Genomic DNA, 21821 nt, shown 5'->3' on the forward strand with positions numbered 1-21821 from the left:
TTCAAGAATATTCCCTGCAGCATATTTTTAAGTATAAAATAACTAGGCAACCTGTCTGTCAATATGAGAAAGTAAAATATAGTGGCTATATCCATATAGCGGAATAGCGTATGTATGGTGTACATACATATGATCTATATGATATATTACTGAATGAAAGGGTTTAGTAATGAAATGAAATGTTTAGTAAGATCCACTTTTGTTGTTGTTAATTACACACACACACACACACACACACAGGAAAAGGTCCTAGAGAACTATTCATCAAGCTGTTAATGGTGGTTATATCAAAAAAAGGAAAAAAAAAAGTGGTTACATCTGAGTGGTAGGGGTAAAAGGGCGGGAAGGAACCCCACCCTAGCCCTTCACTTTTTACTTTTTAGACCTCTGTGCTTGTTTGTTTTACAACAAACAGATATTATCTTACAATTCCACAGAAAGCAATACTGTGGCAGCCACTTCCAACTACTTGTCAATATCTATTCTCCTTTACTTTCTTAGAAACAGAAGCCCAAGTTTTTAAACAGGAGCCACTGCTGCCCAGCCAAAAGACTATATTTCTCAGCAATCCTCGCGTCTAGGTATAGCCAAGTGTCTAAGTTCCGACCAACAAACAAAATGTTCTGGCAGGTTCTGCGAAACCTTAAAAGCTCATGATGACTGCCCTCCGCTCTTTCTTCTTCCAGGTTGCTGCTAGGAATGAGAACGTGATGATGGTTGGAGCTCCAGCAGCCATACCGGACAACTTGGGAATGAAAGTTATGCATGGCAAAGCAGTAAGATAAACGGAACCTTGGTCCCTGACAATACGGAGCTCCCGTTACCAACCCTGGAATATTTTGAAAGGACTATGGCATCTACAGCCAAACCTGATCCTGATATAAATACATTTATATGTCTAAACTTAGCAAATTAATAGGCAATGATCTGAATTGACAAATAAAGAGAAGAAAAGAAATACAACTAGGAAATAATATAGAGGTGAAAGTTCAATCTCACTACTAATTAAGGAAATAAACAAACACAGTAAACTGCTGTGGTTCACCTATCAACTAAGTAAAGATGGGAATATTTTTGTCTTATTTTGACAATTTTTTCCAATACTCATCCTTTCACATGCTGAAATGGGCCAACTGGTATTGCCATGGATTGTCAAGTGGTATAGTCATTTTGGAAAGCCAGTTGGTAATATGTACCAAGAGTGTTTTTAAAAATCCATACTGCATATCAGACCCAGGTTAAGAGTGAGCATTCTCCACCCTGCCTCTCCACTGACTGCAGCTATGAAACCTGGACAGCACGTATGGAGCAGTTATCTGAGGAGTCTGAGAAGTAAACAGTAGCAGATGAATTAAGAAAGAAGACCAGAAGGCAAAGTACCACCGAACCAGGGATGAGCGAACCATCTATCTCTACCATTATCCTCTAGTATCCCCCAGCCTAAACTCAACGCTGCCCCAAACTGGAAGTATGCATCTCTAGTTCTGGCTCAAAGAGTGGGAAAAGGGTCACCTGGTTCAGAGAGAGTTGGCAAAACCGTCAGCTGTTGGGTTTTTTTCTCCTCTCCATTCTCTCATGTCCCAGCTCCTCAGCAATTGTAGCAGTGGCAGTGACAACAGCATTAGCAGCTGCAATGGGAAACCAAAAGGGCCTGAAATTTTGAGGGGAGGTAAATTTCCTTTCCAATCAGAAGAGCTGTAGACCAAAGGGAGTGGAGGAACATGCCCCCACCCTTTTATTCTCTCTCTGCCGTCCCATTACTTTGTCCCAAACGCAATAGTGAGAAACACACAGCAGGGCAGGGCAAATAAAGCCCCAGCTTTCTAGCCATGGACCAGAAAGGAGAGGCCCACAGAACCAGAAAGTAAGAGAGATGGCAGAAAAAGGCGTGCCTGGGGAAGCAAACTCCTAAAGTTGTTTATGAACTCCTGTACAAGCATGGGTTTGCCCCTGGAGAGCATAAAATACATTCTTACTTAACAACTCGACTATGGGACAGAGGATCACCGAGTCACAAACGCTGAGTGGCATAAACATGAAACAGACTGGAATAGCCACAAAAAGCCTTTGAAAACAAAACACTGAAACCACAGCCCGTTGAAGGCTGATCTGAACCCGCAGTCTAAAACCCAACAGGGTCGACCGCCTGCTAAAACAAAAACATCCATACTCGCCACAGAATTTAAGCAGTTTCCGAACGCAATGATGAAAATGTCTAGGATACAATCCAACATTACTTGGCATATAAATGATGAGGAAAATTTCAATTCAACTAGGTAAGGTAAACATACCACTACAAGATAACAGAGATGTTGGAATTTTCTGCCAAAGGCATTAAATGGCTACTATAAAAATGCTCCAACACGTAAGGGCAAACACTCTTGAAATGAATAGAAAACTAGAAAGTCTCAGCAAAGAAAGAGCAGATACAAAGAAGAGCTAAATGGAATTTTCAGAAGTGAAGGACAGAAACACACACACACATATCTTAGACCACTCGGCACCTCTGCAGTAGTTCAACTGATAACCTATGGTTTTATAATAAAGCCTGTCCAAATCCTGAAAAGTAAAAAAATCCATACCCTTTGACCCAATAAATCATACTTCAGGGGCTCTATTCTTAGAAAGTACTCCTAAGCAAAGATAAAACTTTGTGCATGAAGATGTTTATCCCATCAATATTTGTAACAGTGGTAAACTAAATGTCCAACCTAATAGGGAAATAGTATGGGAAACTATGGTACATGTCCTGAATAGAATATTATAGGTTTTAAATTTTAAATTTTTTGAATACTACAGAATAATGTTACAGTATCATTAAAAAAAATTCTTGGGATATAATGGGAAACGGGGTGGGGGTAGTTTTGATTGTATATGAAGAATGAATACAACAAAGCTAAACACAAAAACAGTTACCTAGGAAAGAAGACTAGAAGGAAAGAATACGAGTGTTAATGGTGCTAAACTAGGTAAAGGGACTATAGATGACTTTTTTTCTTCTTTCTGCTTCTCTGTTTTTCAGATTGGAAAAATAAGCACATATTACTTTGAAAATAATAATTACCAACTTCCTGCCTCCCCCGAAATTTTCCCTATCTTGCACTCTCAACATGATCTCTCAAGATACTAAGTCACATTACAGATTTTCCAACCAAAATTTTTCTCTCAGGATTGAAAAAAATGTTTCTTGAATGCAGGAATCTCAATTACTCTTGTTTCTAACCCTCCAGTCAAACACTTGGCAAGGAAAAATATTCCTACTGCTGATGGTTAATAAGTAATGTGAAATTATTCAGAACTACTCAAATCAGAACAGTCCTCCTTATTAGGAAAAAAATTTTTAATATGACACATTTGCAAGAACACCATTCCGAAGTAGCTTGGTCTCTATGGACAACTACAGAATGTCAAGCTGTCACACAGATGCCATTAATAACTAAACTGTTCTTTTGATTCCTCCTAACTTAAAGGTCCCCACCTTGCAAACTGTCAAGGAGGCCCCTTCCCCTCCATCTGTTCTACTGTACCAGGCTTAACATGAAAGGCCAACAGCAGAACCCCTCTGGGCCCGTCATCCTGGCCCTTCAACCACATGGATACGCCAGCCCACTCGGTGGCCACGGTCTGTCCTTCATCCGACACCCTGGTTACGGGGGAGGGGAGCAGGGATTGGCAGCATGCTGGGGTCTCACCACTCACGTTACAATTTCCAGAAGCAACGCAGACCATTCCTAAACCAGAGAAAATTAGCTGTGACTAATTTTCAGGCTAAAAAATGCACACTGGGTTTCTGCCCTTTAAGCATTGGTGTAACTGCTTAGTTAATCAGAGATGTGCTGTTAAAAGCAAACAGCACCAAAGGAGAGCACAGGGTCAACTCTGGTACCTGGGCAATTTGGTATCTTCTTCAATCTCCTTGAAATGTGATTAAGCATAACCTTTAAGAGTAGTGGATCACCAATCAATTTTGGTGAAACAATCTTGCATGGGACACAAGAGCGTGCCCTGTAGAGGGAGGAACCTACCATGGCAGCAGGTCCTAACCATCTCACTGTGCAGAAAAAGTTACCGAGATTTATCTCAATTGATTTTACTTGCAAGGAAAACACATCATAAAACTGCAACCTCAGCTGGACACTAAAGGTCGGTCTTGGCTTCTTGAGGCATGAACTTGATATCAATAGTTATTAGGACACATTCATACAAGATACACAGGAGAGATGGAAAGAAGATGCTGGTAATCCTACTTAATCCTGATGCGGCCCTAAATCAGGCTCTGCAGACTGTGGGAAAATTCAAGGAGAAACTTCAGTATTCCTGAGATGAGATTCTTTATTTTTTTTTTTCTTTTTGGCGATATGCGGGCCTCTCCCTGCTGTGGCCTCTCCCGTTGCGGAGCACAGGCTCCGGACACACAGGCTCAGCGGCCATGGCTCACGAGCCCAGCCGCTCCACGGCATGCGGGATCTTCCCGGACCGGGGCACGAACCGGTGTCCCCTGCATCGGCAGGCAGACTCTCAACCACTGCGCCACCAGGGCAGCCCCTGAGATGAGATTCTGTGTGCATGTGCTCATCTTTGGAGAGAACAGCAGCAAAGTGGTGATTCTAGAGCCCCATGAAGGCAGACATTGTGCAAGGGGCTGGAAGATCACCCGCGTCGATGCTTCACTGCTCCTGCACTTCTCGGTGACAAGTTAGTGAGACCCGGTCCAGTGTGCAGCAGAGAACTGGAACAGAACGCTGAGACCTGGACAGGACCTTACAATCAGAAAGGGCTGAGAAAGAAACAGCAATTCGAGCGCTCAGCAGCTAATACTTAATTTCTGCTCCACCAACTGTCGACAAGGCTGGTTCCCAGAGCCCCACATTACCCAAACCACACATGCAGTCCGCGGGAAAAGTAGAAAAGTGAAAACACTGCCAGAAAGAAATGGAGGCAATCCAAAGAGAGCAAGAAAAGGTAAAATTTCTTCAAAAGAAACCAGAGTTGGGATGTGTGTGTGTACACACAGGTTTTACACGGTTTTAAAATAAAGTTATTCCTTTTTCTTAAACCTAACACCACAAAGTGTTCTTGAGCCCAAGAAATGGGAGGAATAAAATGTTTCTTACACTGTGGAACAAACAGGCCTGATCATATTTATTACCAATTCAACAAACATCGGGGCATTACTTGTGACGTAACACAAATGGTACTTAACTACGAATCAGGAAACAAGGGGTCCAGTCACAAGCAGGTGACACGGGAAAGCACCCCAGAAGAGGTGAGGGCAGGTGGGCCTTTTGGGATAGGGAGGATCTGGGAAAAGTGAGGAGCAAAGGATGTTTCAGAATAGGCACAGTATCAGCAGAAGGGAAATGTGGAATCCAAGTTGACAGAAGACTGACTAGTCTGCCTACAGCAGGGTACACTTAGGGCGACAGACGGGAGAGGCAGCCAGGGTGGGCTGCGGTCGGAATGCCAGGCTAAGGAGGGCAGGGGCCACCATGGCTCACCACCCAGGACATCGCCGTGGCAGGAAGAAGGCAGGCCGCAGGCTGCAAATGTCCAAGAAGGGAAGTCACTGCAAGAGACAGGGTCCAGGCCGTGTCATACTCATGGGGAAGAGGACACTAGGAAGTCAATATAAATGACAGATGCGGAGTATCTTCCTTTTGACAGTAAAAGATACTAACAGCAACAACTGTAGCAGAATGCCTTCAAAGGACCCTTGGGTTGGATTTCTCGCCGTTTCTCTGTAGGGAAGGCTCTGCCGGTAGCTCCCTGCAAGAAGCCCCTGCCTCTCACACAGGCCTCCCCGCTCCCCACCTAAAGGAGCCCCACCCCCATCTGTTCCTAGCCTTTCATCCTGCTTTAGTGTGTCTTTAAAGCACTTCTTACTACCTGATGTTATTTACGTTTTTTATTTGTACGCCCCCCACCCCTACCGAGAATAAAAGCTCCATACGGGCAAGGACCTGAAGACTTTTTTCACTACTGTACTGACAACACCTAAGCATAGAGTAGGCATTCAATACATATTGGATGAATGACTGAAAAGACTCAGTGATGGCCTCAATCAGCGTTTATCAATCATAACTTGTCCAAGGAAACCCTAGATTCAACACATACATACATATACATATATACATACATACACACACACACCCATGCACATATACCTCACCCGACACACACATACTGCTGCCAACGCTCTAATCAATCTATCCTTTTCAACTGAAGTGTCAAGACAGTAGCTTTTATAATCAACTGTGAGATGTTTCCCAAATAATGTGTTCCCAGTAGCAGTTAAAGCACACGAGACTGTCAATTATTTACTGATAAACAGATCAGATTCAAGGTTGTCCCTCTAACATGTCTGCCACTCATTTGCACTTCAGTAAGCTTTCCTGAGTGAGAAAGAAAGGAGTAGAATTACAGCTGGCTGGTATATGGATTTCTAGAAGGATTAGCCCAAATGCCACATGTACTTCGTTCTAAAATCTGACAATGTTGGGGAGAAGAGAGGGCTTGTCTTAGCCACAGACTGACACCCTTTAACTGAGGGTCGCTTTCTTTCTCATCCCATCATTACAATACTTTTCAAAGACCTATGCCATCTCTTGCCCACATCCCTGAGCCAGACATCAAGACTGTGGAAATACGCACAGTTAAATTAAAAGGAGGGTTATAGCACTGGTCTATATGGCCCAGAGTTCTTTCCAGCCTCTAGATCTGTGTCATCCCATATAGTGGCCACTGGCCACATGTGGCTACTTAATTTAAATTTAATTAAAAAAAATTAAAAACGGAGTCCCTCAGTTTACACTAGCCACACTCCAAGTTACATGACAATAACACATGTTACATGTCAACAGTTACAGGAGTAACCTAGAGAATGTTTCCATCATCACAGAAAGTGCTATTGGGCCTTCTGAATTCCTAAAATGAGTATGTCACGTGCGAGACGAACTGCAATGGAGGAGCCTGAAGCGCCCGAGCAGGCCTCTTCCCTTGCCATCTTAACCGTGATGGGGCCTTCAGCTTATGATCAATTGTGCAAAAGAGGAACCATAAAACAAACTGTGGTCCAGGAAAAAGGGCAACAGGAGAGAGTAACAGGGCTACCATTCACTTTCTGACTTATTTCATCCAGCCCTAGCATTAGCTTGGCCGAGATACGCGCGAGCTGCACACAGCAAAGCTGTCACAAGCAGAGATGGATGTGGCCACACAGAAAAGGGACCGTGAGGGAGGAAACCAGCATCGGTGAGTACCCGGATCTCTTGACTCCAGGAGAGTTGCCTTAAGACAGTTTTATTCTTTTACATTTCCTTTAAAAGGGGTCAGCTATTTGTCTGCAAACTTCTGCTTCACAAGCAAAACCAAAACATCTTGGAGAAGGGCTGACATTTAATCTGCAAAGAGTCCCTTTTTTGAGGTTTCATAATGAAAGATTAATTCCACACAGCGGCTATCTAGTAGTCATGCACTGAGTGTGTTTTTTTTTTTTTTGAAATATACAATGGCTCTCAGGTTAAAGCCTAATAAGTCTGCGCGTAAGTAACATCTCAAAGGTAAGACTTAAATATACACACAATGAGAAAAAAAAAAAAATCTCTCCATAACAAAACCCAGTCAAACTTAGGAGCAGTGAGATTCTCCACACCGCACTCCAGGTCAAGCGAAATTACTGCTCCATCCCGTTCTTTACGAATCGGTCCCTTAATAATTCCATGGAAAGGTGGCTCAGAAACCTGTTAGCTAGGCTATAAAGAAAAACACAGTAAGGAAAAGAAAGTAATAGGGCAGGAGGTGCTAATTTCTTTACACTAAGCACCAAAGATCTGAATACAGACGGGGGCTTCTGGGGAAGTGGGGGAAATAGGCAGGTTGGTTAGAGGAAAATGCTTCCTTCTTATACACACGGACACGGACACTCTAGTGAGTGCTTACTACATGCCAAACCCTACAGGGAGTAATCCATAGATATTGTCTCAATCCTCACGATAACTCAATGAGGAGGACAGTATTACCCCAATTTACATGCAAAAACTGAGGCACAGAGACATTAAGCAACATGGCAGAAGTCACACAGCCAGGAAATGGCAGAAGCAGGCTATGAACCCAGAAAGCCAGGTTCTAGAACGCAAGCTTGAGACTCTGGTGCCACAATCCCGATGTTACTGCTCTGCTTCCTCCTACTGTTCTCCTTCGTGTGCGTTATGTTCCAGGCAAACCAGTCGAGTCTCATTAGCAGAATATAGAGTTCGCCAAAGTGTGTAAGATGGTGTCTACCAGCTGAGTCCTGGGCTGTTCCCAGGTGAACACTGTTTTTCACATTAGTAGCTCTGTATTACAATGTCTATTAGAAAACCCATACATAATTAATCATTAAAGAAGTCACAAAGTTTCCTTTTCAAAGAAAATATATTAAGGAAAAAAGTTAATCTATTTAAAAGGTATCAAGTAATCAAAAGTAAAAATGATATGGGAAGAAGAAGGTGGTATGGTAATCTCATTTTTTCAGATTGGCAAGTTCAGAAACCCAGTTTTTTAGCACCTTAATTTTTTTTTTTTTTTTTAAACATTTGCTCACACTGCCCTTTCCACCTGGAATGTTCTTCCCATTTTCTTCTGCACCCTCCATGTCTGCCTGTCAAAAGCACAGACATCTTTCAGGGGCAGGTCAACACCGCCCGCCACCCCCCCGCCCCCAGTCTTCTTCAGGGTGTACTGACCAGGGTCGTCTCCTCCAAAAGACCCTCAGAGACCCTCTGAGCCTTCCCGGTGTGGTTATGGCCCTCTGCTCTGTACCCCGCGGATGTGTTCTGCTCACCGCTCACTGCACCGGAAGGCTTGCGAAGGCGGCCTGGTCTTCACCAGGGCCCCACAGGGTCCAGCACGCAAGGCCCTCCAGAAACACGTCCTAAAGGATCATGCTGGGGCTGTGCAGAGCATTCTCAGGAGACGAGACCAGGTACTCCTCACTTCCGTCTACAAGGCAGAAAAGGCGCAAAAGAGCTATGTTCCAAATACTTCCTGAAACAGAAGACTCCAGCAGAAAGGTTGGGAGCCCAATCTATAAAGAACTGGAGATTATTTTTTCACTAATGCTCGTCAGGTTTGATTGCAAGTCTGTGGGCCTAAACCAGGACTGAGCTTTCTGTAAGTCCTCCACAATGTGCCTCACCTTCTCTGAGAACTTTATAAACAAAATACAGTAATTAACCTTGGGACCACTGAAAACCACATGTACAACCAGACAAAATTAATATTTACAAGATCAAACAGGACAGCAAAGACGATTAAATCAACAAGGATTTAGATGTGGGTCAACTGAGACTCCAAACCACAAGTGAAACCTGCTGCTAGGATGCCTTCCACTCACACACAGCACTGCTAAGCTGCTTCCAAGACAGAATGCTAGGAAGGGAAAGGCATGCGGACTAATACCACACCAATGCAGGGAGGACTCCTCATTACCCACGCGCTCACTGGGTCAACAGAGCAGCCAGGACCACTAATCCACAGAGAGCGCAAAAATCTCATTTTAGTCAAGCCTCCATCACGACGCAATTGTAACGAGTAGTCCTGCTAAGAAAAGGAGCTATTTATTGAGCCCTTGTTATATGTCAGGCACCACTGTAAGTGCTGCAGGCGTCTGAATTCACAGAAGCCACACAACACCCCAGTGGGGAGGCTGTTATTGTTAGGCCCCCTTCGCAGACGAGGAAGCGCGGAGGGGCTCGTCACTCAGCCCCAGGACACCCAGGAAGGACTTGGCAGAGAGGCAGGGCTTGAAGCTGGCATCAGACAGAGCCCAAGTGCTCAATCATCGTGTCATATTCTGCGCATCTAGCTTTGCAGTTTTACCCTCAAACATAACTGACATAACATTTGCTCCCATTTCCACCACGATAATTATGGCATATTGTTTATTTTATGCCTTCATTAAGTAACTTCATTAAGTAGGACAAATAATGGCCGTTTTTACAGCTCATTATTAGTCCTACAACGCACACTGCTCCTGTGAGAAACAAAGATTAATCTTCCTACATCTGCACGGACTCCTGGTTGGGGCCGTCATGACAGCGAAAAGGAGGAGCCGACCTCAACCTCATCAGCGGAAGCCCTGGTAAACGCTCACATGGCGACCCATCCCCCGTCCCAGCGATTACATGAGAATTGCTGGGTGAAAACACCACCAACTTCCAAGCAGGCATGAGCCATTTCAGAAAAGCAACTTTCTGGCTTTCAGAGTAAGAGAGGAAGGCATAGCCATGGTCCCCGAGGACTCATGACGTGCAGAGGAAGCTTCTGACTGGCTCAGCATGACCCCTTCCTCTAAGGCCTGTCCGCCCCAACTCCATGGGCACATTCATTGGACCAGAACAGTCAGCTGACTCCAGATTCCCTCGTGGAAAGTGGAACTGCAAGGCTCTTCGTCCAGCCTCTACTGCTCACATCAACTGAGGTGATGTAAACACCAAGGCCATGAAGCTGTCTTGCTCGACCGAGTGCACCCACCTGCAGACAGAAAAGCCTGATGGAGACACACAAAGAGCCAGGGACAAGGGACCATGAGTCCTAGAGTGCCGAGACAGGCAGAGGCGTTGCTCTGGTTCCTGACGTCTTTCTGGTTCTCAGTGCCATCCCCCTGGAAGCCCTGGCTCCATTTCCTGCCTGCTGGTCCCATAAAACACCCAATAAAGGCCCCCCTTTTGCTTATTTTCCTTGAAACCAGATAAGCCTAGAAAAGGTAAAAGTAAACATTAGCCTGCCTCACGTGAGGTAATCCTCAGCCAACCCCAATAAGCAGGATTCTTTAAAGTGCTGGGGCTTGTTTGGGTCTCATCCACCTCTAAGGGGAGAGAGAGGGGGTGGGATCATGGAAGGAGCCCCGGGTTTGGCCATCTCCGGGTTCAGGCAAGGCACCTGCCTTTGCACCAGCAAGCAAGCAGGGACCACCATGTTCAACTGGCCTGATCTGCAAGTCTCTGGGAGGTCCAAATGTGATCATGGATGGGACTCTGGGCTGTGCTCTGCTGTGAGCAATTTCTCCAGGAGTGCTAGGTGTGCCTTAAAGAGGGAACCCAGAGCTGGGCACTTAAATATTCTCCTGCGTTTGTAGCCAGTTTCCTTCTGCCTGAAATAATCAGGAATAACTTAGGTGGGACCTCAGTAAACTTCATTTTCTCTAGGATAAATATAAGCACGTGGCAAAGCCAATGGGAAGCCAAAATTTCAATTTCTCAGATATTAAATTAGCCAGTGACTAGAAAATTCTGCATATATCTGGGATTTTCTAGCAGGTGGTCCTAAACATTACTCATCAAAGTGAAAAGACTCCCTGAGTTTAGGACTCATAAGCCCCCTGAAGGCAGAAAACCAAGCTTATCTTTCTTCAAGATGCTGAATAATCGATGTCCCCCTCCACTTTCTCAGCCCCTCCTTGACAACAAGGATGAAGCTGTCACCACTATGGCCTCCAGTGAGGCAACAAATACAATGGAATATTCTGTGCTCAAGGGAAAAAACATGAAAAGTGACAATCCTATTTTTTTAACGTTAAGAATTTTATGAGACTTAGCCACCAGCTTAAAAGTAAAATCTTAATATATCAGGCTGAATGAAATATGTTGATCATATGAGATCATTCGAAAGTCATACATAAAAAGCATGATACAATATGCATTACAAGGATTCCGGTCCCCTCTTCCTACTGCACAGAGAGGCAAAGTGCATTACTTTTTTTTTTTAGCAACTGGAAGGTCATGTAAAGGACACTGACAAAAATGTCTGGGCCCTCCAAATCCACATCTCTACAACTTCAGTGAAAATGCATCAAAAGCTAAGGATTTTGTAACCAGCCCCATTATCAATATACCATATTTCATTTATTCTAAAACCTTCTGAAATCAAGATACACCTGAAAATTCTCTTTGGCAGTGCTCTTTCTCGTGTTTTCTCGGTGCGTCTTACAATCAATGGCATCTCACAGTCAATAAAACGGAAGCTATTTGGTGAAGACGCCACCCCTCACAATTCACACCACCTTCCCAACCCTGAAAAGCACTAACAAACCCACAAACTCTAGCCGCATTCTGGAAATCCCGCTTTATCTGAAAGGATGAAGCAACAGCAGTGGCTAGATGTCCTCGCTACATCAGAGAGAAATGAAATGTAACTCCCATGCAAGGATCAGAGAGAACAGCTCTCCACAAGTCAAACAAGACCTCTGGGATCAGAAGCCAAACAAGTGTTTTTCCTTTCTTAAAAGCTTCTAACTAGAGTATTCACTTTGGAGAGAAGCTCCTATCTCAGGGAGGGTAGGAGGGGGAAGAATCACCCTCAGAGTGACTTCAGTGAAGAGCTTACAGACCAGCACGGGGCTCGGTTCAAGGGAGACAAGCTTCAAGTTTAAACAGTAATTTGTGCATAATTATCCTCACAGGTTGATACAAGATAGTTAGATTAAATAAATTAATCAAAGTACAAATTGTGCTGGCAAGCTCCAGCGTCTGGCTTCTCCTAAGGCCAACCTGCCAGCAGCACCAGGGCTGTGTTTCACAGCCCCCAAATTGGAGCTGGCAGGTGACGGGGGCAGAGAGAGGCAGTCACACTCCCAAGCAGGGGAGCCAAGGTGACAATCAGATGGGCGGGCAGAGGGAGGGCTCCGCTGAGCTGTAACAGTGGAAGCCTTAAACACAAGATCCATTACAGCCCGAACACCCACAGCCATTTACACATCACGGTTGGAAATAAATCCTCGGGAAAGCAAATTTCAAGGGGAAGCAGCCATTAATACGCCTTGCCCGAAGCCCAGCTCAAGTCAGATCTCTTGTCCGCCAAGAGGTGTGACCGGGACGCTCTCTTTCTCTCACCGGACCCCTTCACTTGGAAGTCAGGTTATTATCAATATATTAGGATCAATACTAATCTATTTCATTAGCATACTCCTGAGAACTAACATGTATTGAGCCCTGGGCGAAGTTCTTTACTTAATGCTGGTAACCCAAGGAGCTAAAAACTATTATGATTCCCATTTAAAAGATGTGGAAACTGAGACTCAAGGACCAAGGGACCTGCCCAAGGTCACCCAGTGAACAAACCACAGAGCCTGGGATCAATCTAGATACATAGCTACACTGTCAGGGGAGGAGAGGAGGTTCAAGGTAGAAAAAATATTAACAAAGGAACGAAAACTGTTTCCATTTCTTTGTAAAAGAATAATTGATTTGCATGAACATGATCCCATGTGTAGGATTCGTGGTAGAATTAGTAAGTGGGTCCCTGCTATGAGGTGAAGTAGCAGCGACACACAATCTGGCAGAAACACAAACCCATGGCCACCGGCAGATAGACACAGCCCAAAGAAGCTGGGTCAAAGGAACAAGGGAGAAGGTTGACAGAAAAGTTGTAAAACACCACATTGATCTTTTCCGCTGTCAGCTCCATCTATACCCATCAAGCCAACTGATCAACATCTTTCTTTGCAGTTGGTGGGAGAACAAGCACACAGGGACAGCATCTGTTGCTGCCCTCCGACTGGGACCCCTGCACAGTCCCATTCAATGGCCATCTTCATCAGAGTGTCACCCTTTCTGAGCTTCTCTGCAGGAAACCCTTTGCACTCTCCACCCGTCACACTCCATTACTCAGCTTCCAAATTCAACTTTCAAACAAACTGTCTCAAACATCTCCTATTTTCTTTCAGAGGAAGGCATGCACGAGCTTTGCCTTTGTGTCCTGTCACCCCACAAATAGCTCCAGATAACACAGTCACCCCTCATCTACAAAGGACTGCTACAAGACTCTTTCTGCAACACTGAAAGATACTTTAGGAAAGAAAGCACAGGCAGCAGGAGAGGGACCACGGGAAGGAGGGACAAGGAATGGGCAAAGCCATGAGGGATGGACGCTGAACCTGGACTCGGGGAAGAAGTCCTCAAATCACAAAGTGAGCCAAGGCTAAAAAGACTGAAGGCGCCTGGTTCACAGCACACTCCTGCAGCCCTGCCCCCCAAGGTTCTAGGGCTCGGCTTCGGGAGGGTCTGTCCAGCCCACCGCAGTCAGAGCTGGAGGTGAGGTTGTAGACATAAAAATAACAATACTACTGGGGATTTCCCCGGTGGTCCAGTGAGTAAGACTCTGCACTCCCAATGAAGGGGGACTGGGTTCGACCTCTGGTCGGGAAACCAGATCCTGCATGCATGCTGCAACTAAGAGTCCGCATGCCACAACGAAGATCCCTCGTGCCACAACTAAGACCTGGCGCAGCCTAAATAAATAAATTTTTTGTTGTTGTTGTTGTTGTTTGCAGTACGCGGGCCTCTCACTGTTGTGGCCTCTCCCGTTGCGGAGCACAGGCTCCGGACGCGCAGGCTCAGCGGCCATGGCTCACGGGCCCAGCCGCTCCGCGGCATGTGGGATCCTCCCGGACCGGGGCACGAACCCGTGTCCCCTGCATCGGCAGGCGGACTCTCAACCACTGCGCCACCAGGGAAGCCCCTAAATAAATAAATTTTAAAAAAATAAATTAAAAAATAACAATGCTCCTAGACCTCTTGATGTTTGTTACAAGACTGTGCTTTTTATACTTATGCTGGTAGTAGGTTGCAAATGAAGTTTGATGTGGCAGACTTTTAAACTATATTGTTTTAGCTTGAATATTCTATACTTTTTTTGTTTTTTTATAAATTTATTTATTTTTGGCTGCATTCGGTCTTCATTGCTGCACGCGGGCTTTCTCTAGCTGCGGCGAGTGGGGGCTACTCTTCGTTGTGGTGCGCAGGCTTCTCACTGCAGTGGCTTCTCTTGCTGCGGAGCACGGGCTCTAGGCGCACGGACTTCAGTAGTTGTGGCACGTGGGCTCCGGAGCGCAGGCTCAGTAGTTGTGGCGCACGGGCTTAGCTGCTCCGCGGCATGTGGGATCTTCCCGGACCTGGGATCGAACCCGTGTCCCCTGCATTGGCAGGCGGATTCTTAACCAATGAGCCGCCAGGAAAGTCCCTGAATATGCTATAATAAGCTTTTATAAAGTATAACATGCTAAATCACTACAAAATTTGTTGTACTGTAAGAAGGGTGTAAATAGTTTATTAATAAAATGTTTTGTATGCAAATTTAAAAGAAAAAGAAAAAACCAATACTCCTCTCTCTGTGGCAGTGGTTCTTGAACTTGTGGGGGCCACAGACCCCTGAAAGGATCTTGATGAAAGCTGAGGATTATTCTCCTGAAAAATGGACCTACATACATTCAGGACCCAACAGAAGTCTGACCGCAGACCCCAAATTAAGGACCCTTAACTTTCGTGAGCTACTCTTTGACGACATATATTTTATCAAACAAAAACAGGCAAGCAGCAGTCAGGGCGGGAGGGAGTGGACAACTGACAGGCACAGAATATGTATAATTCAATGTCCCCTCCTATCAGATGCTTACCTTGTCTCCATGGCATCTCGGCCACATGCCAGCAGAGGCCGCAGGAGTGGATGAGCGCTGCTGTGATGACCAAGGCCAGAGACCATCTCTACGGTCCTGAAGCCGTGGGGAGCTAAGTTATGCTTTAGCAACTCAAATTTAAAGATAACAACAACAAAACCCTGAAAATATGACATAAGATAGCTAAATTAGGGAATTACAATTCACATAAGAAATTCTCCTTTGCCAGCCCACATACATATTTAAAATGAGATTACAGACAATGACCTTTGTGACTTATAAAAATGCTTGGGGTCACAGATCTCATAGACAGTAAACTTTTGGAAGTTTCTATCCAAAGATTTTACGTAAAAGAAGAGCCATTTTCTAACAACGCCCCCGTTATAAAGACACCACCATGTCCTCCAAACAGAAAGCAGTTGCCCTGCATCTGTTCCACTGAGACAGCAAAGGCACACTAGAGAATAAAAGGATCTGAAGTCAGATGATCCGTGCCTCTTCCCGGGCATGGACAACCCGCTGGCCTGGGGCAGGTCTCCTAACTTTTAGGAATCTGAGCTCCCCCTTCAGTAAAATAAGGCTAAGCCGCAGTTATTATGATGATGAGGATGGTGACAAGAACGATGGTAACTAACACATACCAGCCCTCTTCTGAGCCCCTGCATATACTAAGCTTTTGATCTTCACAACAGCCCTGAGGGAGGTAACTGTCATCAACCTCATTTTACAGATCAGAGAACAGGAGTAAGTTGCCCAGGGTCACAAGTAGTAAAGAGAAGAAGCAGAACTTGAACCAGGCAGGCAATCTGGTTCCAGAGCTCCTGCTTTTATTGCCACGCTACACAGCCTCTCCGGCTGGATGATATGATGAACGCTTCCACACTTTAGAGACTGTAAAGTGCTGAAACAGGGACTTCCCTGGTGGCCCAGTGGTTAGGACTCCACACTTCCACTGCCGAGGGCCTGGGTTTGATCCCTAGTTGGAGAACTAAGATCCTGCAAGCCGCGCAGCACAGCCAAAAAAATAAAGTGCTGAAATACAATATAAGACACTTCTGTAACGTTCACTGTCTCCTTTCTTTGCCCTTTTCATATCTGCCTCAAAATAAGATAATCTGCCTTCTGTTTGTATCCCCAAACTAGTTTAAAAAAAAGACAAAAAAAACCCTTAATATTCATTATCCTTCAGTAAGTCAGGCCGTGAGTGGAATGCACAAACCAAATAAAGACATCTCAGCAGCTGTGCACTGAGGAAATACCGCAGCTAAGAGTCACCTCCTACCCAAACATCAAGAAAAGTAGGACCTGGAACCCTACAGCCGCACCTCCCCCCTCAAAAACACGTCACTGGAATTTTAATATTGACTTCAAAGACAAGGAAGCTACTTAGTTAACTCAAAGTGTTTTGTTGGTTTGTCTTCTTCTGTTGGGCCTCACTAGACATTGGAAATACCCTGGTGAACAGGCGGGCAGCGTCCCTGTCCCCTGCCCCAGCTATCGGTACTTAGTCTATCGCGAATCACGCCGCGATGTGGGCAAGGGGGGGGGCTGCAGGAGTACGGGGGGTTACCTCACCCTGACTTGGGGAGTTGGAAAAGACTCTCCCAAGTATGTGACCATAAACAAATATGGAAAAATAAAGTGAGAGAACATTAGCCAAACAAAAAGAGGGGTGGGGCCCGTTAAAATAGGCCACTTCAACAGCATGAGGGCAGGAGGGCATGCAGGCTGAGTGCTGAGCTGGGGTACCATGTGAGCCAGACCATTACCAGCTACATTACAGAGTCTGTCTTCATCCTGAGCGCAAGAAGAAATCATCACCATATTTTAAGCAGGAGACTTGTGAGATCAAACTTGCACATTTAAAGGTCACTGATGCTATGTGGGGAGAGATAGGAGGTGGTGAGACAGGGAGGCCAGTTAGGAGACTTCTGCAAATGTCCTGGCTATGAGAGAAGACGCCCTGAAGGAGGGTGGGAGTATTCGCTCATCCATTTAGCAACAAACACTTACTAAGCGCACGCCAAGCACTAGAAACCATGGTTCGACCCCAGTGCTGGAGGTGTAAGGGTCCAGCGCAGCTGACATGCAGAGGGAGTGAAATCCAGGAGGCAGGGATGCTGCCTGATTCATCTTGCTGGTTGTCCTTAACCCACCCCAGAGCCGGTGTTTCCAGCACTCCCCTGGCCATCAGCTCCCAAGGCCCCACCTCCCTATGAGGCTGGCCTTATCTGACGAGCGGGAGTAGAAGGTGGAGGTACAGTCGTTGGGAACTGCCCTCCAGACCCCACCGGGGTGCAGATATCGTCAGTGTGCCTTTAGGATCAACCACAAACTGGAGGCTTACGAGAGCCCTTTCCCATCTTGTGACTCATCAGAATAGAGCAACTCCACCCTCTGCGAGCCAAAAGCCCTGAAAACCTTCCTCAAGAGCCATACGTGCCCATCACTTTGTGACTGAGAAGGACAACACTTCACAATTCGGAGGACATCTCAACAGGAAAGGCAGCGTTCCCCACAAGACATCTTACTAGGAAATTACCACACTCCGGTTCTATAAGCTGAGGCCCCCGAGCACGGCATTTGGGCCGAGGATTCCAATGAGCCGCCAGCAGGATAATGTGGTGACGCTCTCTGAGCTACTGTGAAAATGCATTAAAATCTCAATGTTTGAGCTCATCCAAGCAATTAAAATGAACACGGACTGCTCTGTTTTAGACTGGGAAAAACAAGGATAGGAGAGCGAGCGTTGGCCTCTATAATCCTCTGAGGCTTCTCGGAACATTTTAAAAGCATTTAGATAGCACCTTTGCTATCCAAACCAAGCTGACGGTAATCTAGTTAACCAGCAACATCTCCACTGGCTCAAATTAAGTGCTACGGGGGAGAGGGCATGGCGGACGGGAACTTGCAGCGCTGAAAGGAAACGCGTACCCACCAAGGGCTTCCTCTGTGCTGGCCCCGCGCTAAGAGCATCACCTACCCAGAAAAATAAGTGTCTTCACAAGCATTTTTCAGGTGAAGAGGACAAAATCTGGAGAGGAACTGTATAACATACGGAAACCATCGCAGTGATTTTCACAGGAAAGAAAATACAATTCCACGTGATCACTAAACAAAGCTCTCCAACGGTTGCCTCATCATTTTCTGCTCACTAAGAAACAGAGGTCGAGAATTTATTTTATCTTGAAACTCGGGTGGTTCAAATTCTCATCACAAACACCATGGATGATGTAGGATTTTGAATCAACTCATTCTCTGGGAAACATACTGAATTATCAAGTGTGATTTTAAATAGTGAGCTAGACAAATGATTGGATGGACAGCCAGGAGAGGACACAGCGCAGGCAGCGGGCCCCAGCTCGCCCCTGGTGAGACACTGAAGTCAGTGCACAGGGCCAATCTCACCCACGGGCAAAATCAGCCTTCAGGGCTCCAGGTATTTAAATGAAATTTAAACAGACCCATTCGCTGGGAATTCCCTGGTGGTCCAGTGGTTAGGACGCGGCGCTTTCACTGCCAGGCCCCGGGTTCAATCCCTGGTCGGGGAATTAAAATCCCGCAAGCCCCGTGGTGAGGCCAAAAAAAATAAAAATGAAAATAAACAGACCCATTGACAAATAAGAGAGAATAACAAATGTGCAGCACCCTTTGCAGTCACTAATCCATATCAAAAGAAGCACGTGGAGAGTTCTTTTAGGACAGAAACAGTCCAACTGGGTCAGGTCTCATGTCAACGGTGGCAAGAAAGTCAGTACCCTGACTGATTGATTGGGTTTTTTTGCCTTTGGACACAAATATAAGATAGATATTTAGTGTTCTCTTAAAATCAATGAAAACCCCTTAAAAGAAGCACAACCTGGGACTTCCCTGGTGGTGCAGCGGTTAAGAATCTGCCTGCCAATGCAGGGGACACGGGTTTGAGCCCAGGTCCGGGAAGACCCCACATGAGGCGGTGCAACTAAGCCCGTGCGCCACAACTACTGAGCTTGCACTCTAGAGCCCGCGAGCCACAACTACTGAAGCCCGTGCGCCTAGAGCCCGTGCTCCACAAGAGAAGACACCGCAACGAGAAGCCTGTGCACCGTGATGAAGAGTAGCCCCCGCTCGCCACAACTAGAGAAAGTCTGTGAGCAGCAACGAAGACCCAACACAGCCAAAAATAAATAAAAATTAAAAATAAATAAATTTATTAAAAAAGAAAAGAAAAACAAGCGCAACCTTAGGCTACAGCAGAATATGGGCAAACTGGTGACATGCCAAGGGCAAACAAACCAGAAAAGTGTATATTACAGCAATAAATTTGCATTTGCGTTAAGCACAAGACAGAATTAAAATGCACCAAACTATAAAAACAGGATGATATTTAAGATGTCCGGAGTGCAAGACAAAATTTCCTTTATGTTCAGGCCCTGTTCTAGATAAGTTACAGGTGTCAATTAAGTCACCCAGCACCCTATCAGTTATGCTCCTTTCTGACAGTAAAGACAGGTAAACTGAGGCATAGAAAGGCCACTGATTAAGGGGGGAAAAAGACCAATAGTGGAGTCAGGAATTACTGTTAAAGTCATGTGCTTTGGGCATGCTGATCAAGTTCGAGAACTGGATATATGCTGAGTTCCAGGAAGATGGGAACTGATCAGGTTCCTTCACTGAGTCTAGAACAGTGCCTGAAACATAGTAGATGCCCAATAAACACGTGTTCAATAGACGGATTAGATACTTCCTAGCAAACAGCACACTACTCAAAGGCAGTTTGGAAATTAATATGATTGAGCGTTTTACACCAAGTGCAACCACTCTCTCACGTATGAATGCACGCACACACTCAAAACCTGCAGACTCTCTCGCTTCCGAATCTACTGTGTACGGTCATCGGAAGAGCGCCGAGTCCAAATGCTCAGTGGCGGCAACTACTAACAAGTGATCGATAATTCGAGAAGCCTACTGACTGAAAATCATGATGGTACGATGTAACCCTCCAACCCTAAAACACACAGAAACATCCAAACGGGGAAAAAATAAGAGCAACTGGCATTCCATGAACCCACTGGAGGACTAAGTACAACTCCTGTTAAAAAGGGGAAAGAAGTGGGCAGGGGGCTTATCTTTACACAGTCATCCCTGGGGCCCCCACCCATGCCAGGACGGGGATAAGAGGCTCCAAGGCAGTGCCTTTCTTTTCATGGCACGCCAGGTAGCTGCTAAGACCCCACTCCTCATTCACACTTGCCACGTCGGAGCTTGAAGCGGATGAGGTCACCTGCCTCTCCGAATCTGCGGGGCTGGGGCTGCTCTGCTCATGGAGGTCGAGGCAATTGCCCTGAGCCACATCCATGCCTGGGCTGGGCCCCGCGCAGTCTTGGTCTGCAGCTGTCAATGGGTCACACCCACCGCCGTGGTTCCCTCTGATACAGCATGTGGACTGACCACTGCTCCTGCTTCACTGACAGGGGGATCAGCAGACACAAAACCACAGGTAAATGGCAATATTTTAATGGGCTTCAACAGCGGAAGAAACCTCTCTGCTTGCCTGGACATCCGGATGACATTCCCTTTTCAGGCTACCGAACACTGCGGGTCCCAGTTAAAGGGCTGGCCGTGTGGCCCTTGGACAAGTCACTCTCTCTATAAAAGGAGGGGCGCTGCCCCACCTGATCGTGGAGGTCCCCTTGAGATCTAACACTTGGCCAGAGGAGGCACAGTGCCTGGAGTCTGTTTGGAAATATGGGGAGGTTGGGGGGGGGGGCTCAATTACGAGTGTCTACTGTGTCCCCGACGGGAGGCCTTCAAAGTGACACCAGAGCCCCAACGCTCGAGGAGAGGGGACGGACCTGGAGGACGAGCAGCTGCGGCAGTGCGATCAGGGCAGCTGCTGAAAGCCTGTGGGGCAAACACAGACCAGATCAGCTCTGCCTGGTCATTCTGGAGGCTTCTCTGCAGCAGCGCTTTAATCTCTGGGCTCCTCCCAGAGGAGCCGGGCTGCGTCTAGCGGAGCAGCCACAAACAGAACTAGAGATTTCAGAAAGAGCCTCCAATCCACAGGGTTGAGGCAAGTTTGACGGTGCAACAAGCTACTGACTTGCCAGAACCTACTAGATGAGTATACTGTCCCCGGGGAGAGCGAGGGTCTTGGGAGTTTCAGTCACTTGGTCAAGTCAGCGAGGAAAAGCAGCAGGCCGAGCAGGGCGCCGGCCCAGGGAGCGCGGCAACCAGCTCCGGAGAGGCTGCTGGAGCCTCCCAAACAAACAGGTGACTGCTGCAAAAGAAGGGGAATGCTGACGGCATAGGCACAGGACCCAGGGGCGGAACTCCTGAGCCCAGCCCAGAGGTCCTTAAGATTAGGGCGTGGCCGCCAGAGAAGGGATAAAGCCTCTAGGCGCTCCCTTCC

The 21821-nt window shown here is 46.3% G+C and overlaps 1 protein-coding gene across 11 annotated transcripts in view; it reads right to left on the minus strand.

Moving 5' to 3' along the window:
* MED27 (mediator complex subunit 27) overlaps positions 1 to 21821 on the minus strand; it is a 235018-nt gene that overhangs the window by 200687 nt on the left and 12510 nt on the right. Inside the window, exon 3 of one of the 11 annotated variants that reach the window (XM_029203607.1) lies at positions 1297 to 1628. The exons of 8 other annotated variants lie outside the window; for them this stretch is intronic. In XM_029203607.1, coding sequence (XP_029059440.1) covers positions 1518 to 1628 — 111 coding nt within the window. In that variant the 3' untranslated portion in view covers positions 1297 to 1517. Of the gene's footprint in view, positions 1 to 1296; positions 1629 to 2664; positions 4778 to 5843; positions 8980 to 21821 lie in introns of those variants that run through there. 2 more of the 11 variants (XM_029203608.1, XM_029203610.1) reach the window with 2 other exon arrangements.

The sequence above is a fragment of the Monodon monoceros genome, unplaced genomic scaffold (genome assembly GCF_005190385.1).
Source record: "Monodon monoceros isolate NGI ecotype Baffin Bay Population unplaced genomic scaffold, NGI_Narwhal_1 Super_Scaffold_5, whole genome shotgun sequence".
NCBI lineage: Eukaryota > Metazoa > Chordata > Mammalia > Artiodactyla > Monodontidae > Monodon > Monodon monoceros.